Genomic DNA, 3,296 nt, shown 5'->3' with positions numbered 1-3,296 from the left:
GAAGCCTCGGCCTGGCTTTGATGAACCGTCCTCAGAAAAATGAGGCACTGGGGCCTCAGCTCTGCAAAGCTGTTGGGCTGAGCACTGCCTGGTGGTGGGGTGGCAGGGGAACAGCTGAGGGCTGGCTTTAAGCTCAGGAGCCTGTGTTCAAGATACAGGCCTAAGAACGATGCAGGGAAAACTGTGAGTCTTTTTGAGGCTGTTGGTGGGGGGGTTTAATCTATATTTTAATGGAGGGATTGCTTTGGGTGGGTTGGCTTTCCTAATTCTATCTTGCTAGGAAAATGGTCTTCATTATATATTGATTAGAGTTTCTTGGATATCATATTTTCAGTCCCCACCAGGAAAAGTAACAGCTGCAGTGATGGCTGCTATTGATGCTGGGTACCGCCACTTTGATTGTGCCTACGTGTACCAGAATGAGAATGAAGTTGGGGAAGGGATCCAGCAAAAAATCAAGGAAGGTGTTGTGAAACGAGAAGACCTCTTTGTTGTCAGTAAGGTATGAATCTTGTGGTATAGAATCCCAGGAGATGCCTGTGTTTTTTATAGTAACCCCCTCAGTTCTTTACTTTCCCACTCTGTGGTGCTTCGTCGAACATGACTTAGAACATTCCTGAGACAAGCTTCCTACTTTGCCTCCTCATGTAATGAACAGTTATGGGAGGGTATGTACTGCAGATAGAGGTGATGCTTTAAACCTTTCATGCAGTATCTGGCCTTCTAGTAGGTGCTTCTTAAATGAAGTCTTAATGAAATCAGACTACTTCTGCTGTCTGCCATTACACCATTCAGTCACATGTGCTGCCACTGTACATGTTGCCCTCAGTATCACAGGCCAGTCCTGCTCACAGGACTAGCAGAGCAAGCCTCACTGGAGGATCAGTAGGATATCTAGTTCCCCATCACCTCCCAAAGGGGAAAGGCGCCCTTCTGGACAGGGCTGAGGGGTTCCAAGAGGTTTAACCCAGGAGGTCACGTTGTGCCTTGGCTTCTTGTCTCTAGCTGTGGTGCACGTTTCATGACAAGCCTCTGGTGAAGGAAGGCTGCCGGAAGACTCTTGCAGCCCTGCGGCTGGATTATCTGGATCTCTACCTCATCCACTGGCCTCTTGGTTTTAAGGTACAGTAACAGCAGTGCCCTTGGCTTTGTCTGTTGGGACTGCCAGTTCTGTAAAGATGTATGGCTTTACAGCCCAGAAATTGCTTCGGTTGATACAAATCATCATGTGTCTGTTATGTGCCAGCACTGCTCTGATGCTTAGTTTTGCTCTGGCCATGAGAGCTAGACTGTTGATCCCTATCTATGAGACTTCTACTTGCATGGCATCCTTAGCTCTTCTGAACATGGAGAAGATAGACCTTGAATAGAGGCTGGTCTGACTGCTGCAAGCATAAGTTATATTGCTCTCCCTTTGATTATTACTTATGTGTTGTCTTCTACAAAACGAAAGTATGCTTAACTGATGGCGGTGTTCCCTCTTTGTGGGGAAGAGGGTTGTGCTTTGCTGCTTGACAGAAATATTCATCTGCACGTTACAGAATAACAGAACCCAAGAATGTTTCTGTCTTCCATTTCTGTCTTTAGTCCTTTAATACAGTACAGACTGAACTGACCTTTGCTGTAGGAGCCTTAGTGTTCCACAGACCTTGGATTTCAAAAGGTGAAACTTTTTAGTTCCTAACTCTTCCTACTGACTGCATGCAAAGGAACTGATGTCTCAGTTTCAATGTTTCTAAGCTTAATCTTTGTGTAAGGAATAAAGATTTTGACCAGGGTCCACTTGTGAACTTCTGAGCTAAACCATTTCCCATAGCATCTGTGTTTTTGAGATTAGTTTCATATGGACAAAACTATCAAAGGGAAAAAGCTTTGTGGTGTAGAGAACAAATGGCTTTGAATGAAGTTGATACCTGGCACATAGTCCTAACTGGAATACAAGCTGTTTTAACATTCCCTGTGCCAGCAACTTAAACAATGAGTCTCCCCATGAAAGATCTGTCAGCAGATCTGGTACAGTATAGACTGAATATGTTCCGGGTCCTAAGTGGATCCTTACTACACATTTTAGTAAAGCATTTCATTATGTCCATGTAAGAACTGTGCATTTTTGTAATACAGAAAGTAAACTTGTAAACTGGCTACAATTCTACAAGTGAAGGGTTCTGTGTCACCATATGTATTTTGATGAGCCAGAGGACACTGTGTCCAGTGGAAGTATATGTCCGTATTGGAATGTCTGTTGGTGAAAATGCTATAATCCCATGTGAAAGCAAGACAAAAGACTGAAGAACTTAGGTAATCAGTATTAGTATTATCTAATACATATGTAAATAACAGTATGTCCTGCAGTAGAAGTTTGTAGTGTCATGGTCTCCAGCTGGTGTTAACCTGACTTCCCACCAGTGTTTCAAGCATTTTCTTTGTCACTGACAGGCAGGAGAGGAGCTGTTTCCCACAGATGACAAAGGCATGTCTATACCCAGCAACACAGATATTTTACAGACGTGGGAGGTAAGTTTAGCCGCGGGAGGGGAATCTTGTCTTCTGTTCTCAGCAGTCTCTTCTGTGTTTTCATTACCTTTAGCAGCCTAAATTCTCATGTACGTAGAACTACTTGGAAAGACTCACTGGTGTGATAGTGGATTGTTGGGTACCATTGTTTCCCACCTGTATCTTGCTGTGAATTTCCTCTGTCTTAAAGAATGAGTCTCTGAGCTTAGGGGAAATGGGAGACATGACACAAATATATTAATGGTGCTGTTTGGGGGGGTTTTTTGCCTCAAACTTGAACTCTAAAAGTCTAATAGCTTATTTTGTGCTTCTCATTAAAGAAATAAGCCATGTCAGGAAGAATGTGTTGTTCAGGTCTTGTTATATATATACTAGATTCTGACTTTATACTACTTTCTGTTAGGCCATGGAAGAGCTGGTGGATGCTGGTCTGGTAAAAGCCATTGGAATCTCCAACTTTAACCGTGAGCAGATTGAAAGAATCTTGAACAAGCCAGGACTGAAATACAAGCCTGCAAATAACCAGGTAAGCTGCAGAGTGACTGCAGGCAAATGTTTGGCTGGTGGTGTGTTTTGGTTGGTGGGTTTTGTGGTTTTGGTTGGTGGATTTTTTGGGTTTTTTTCTTCAAGATTTATGAAGATATTACTGTGAAATAAGGTTATAGAGAGAGAATGGAGTAGACACAGTTAATTCTCTCAATCCCACGCTTTAACTGCTTTTGGATGCACAAGGTGCTGTTATTTTATGGTCTCCCTGCACTATTGCTTGGAAATCTGTCAAG

The 3,296-nt window shown here is 43.1% G+C and overlaps 1 protein-coding gene across 1 annotated transcript in view; it reads left to right on the top strand.

Annotated features, from left to right (window-relative positions):
- Positions 1–280: 280 nt before the first annotated feature.
- LOC104413687 (aldose reductase-like) overlaps positions 281–3,296 on the top strand; it is a gene marked incomplete at its 5' end in the record, with an annotated part of 8,902 nt that continues 5,886 nt past the window's right edge. Inside the window, 4 exons of the mRNA XM_010024756.1 lie at positions 281–502; positions 1,006–1,122; positions 2,437–2,514; positions 2,918–3,040. Of these exons, the coding sequence (XP_010023058.1) occupies positions 281–502; positions 1,006–1,122; positions 2,437–2,514; positions 2,918–3,040 (540 nt within the window). The remainder of the gene's footprint in view (positions 503–1,005; positions 1,123–2,436; positions 2,515–2,917; positions 3,041–3,296) is intronic.

Source organism: Nestor notabilis, unplaced genomic scaffold (genome assembly GCF_000696875.1).
Source record: "Nestor notabilis isolate BGI_N333 unplaced genomic scaffold, ASM69687v1 scaffold28650, whole genome shotgun sequence".
Taxonomy (NCBI): domain Eukaryota; kingdom Metazoa; phylum Chordata; class Aves; order Psittaciformes; family Psittacidae; genus Nestor; species Nestor notabilis.
The sequence above is the reverse complement of the archived record's forward strand: the minus strand, read 5'-3'. Positions and strand labels throughout refer to the sequence as shown.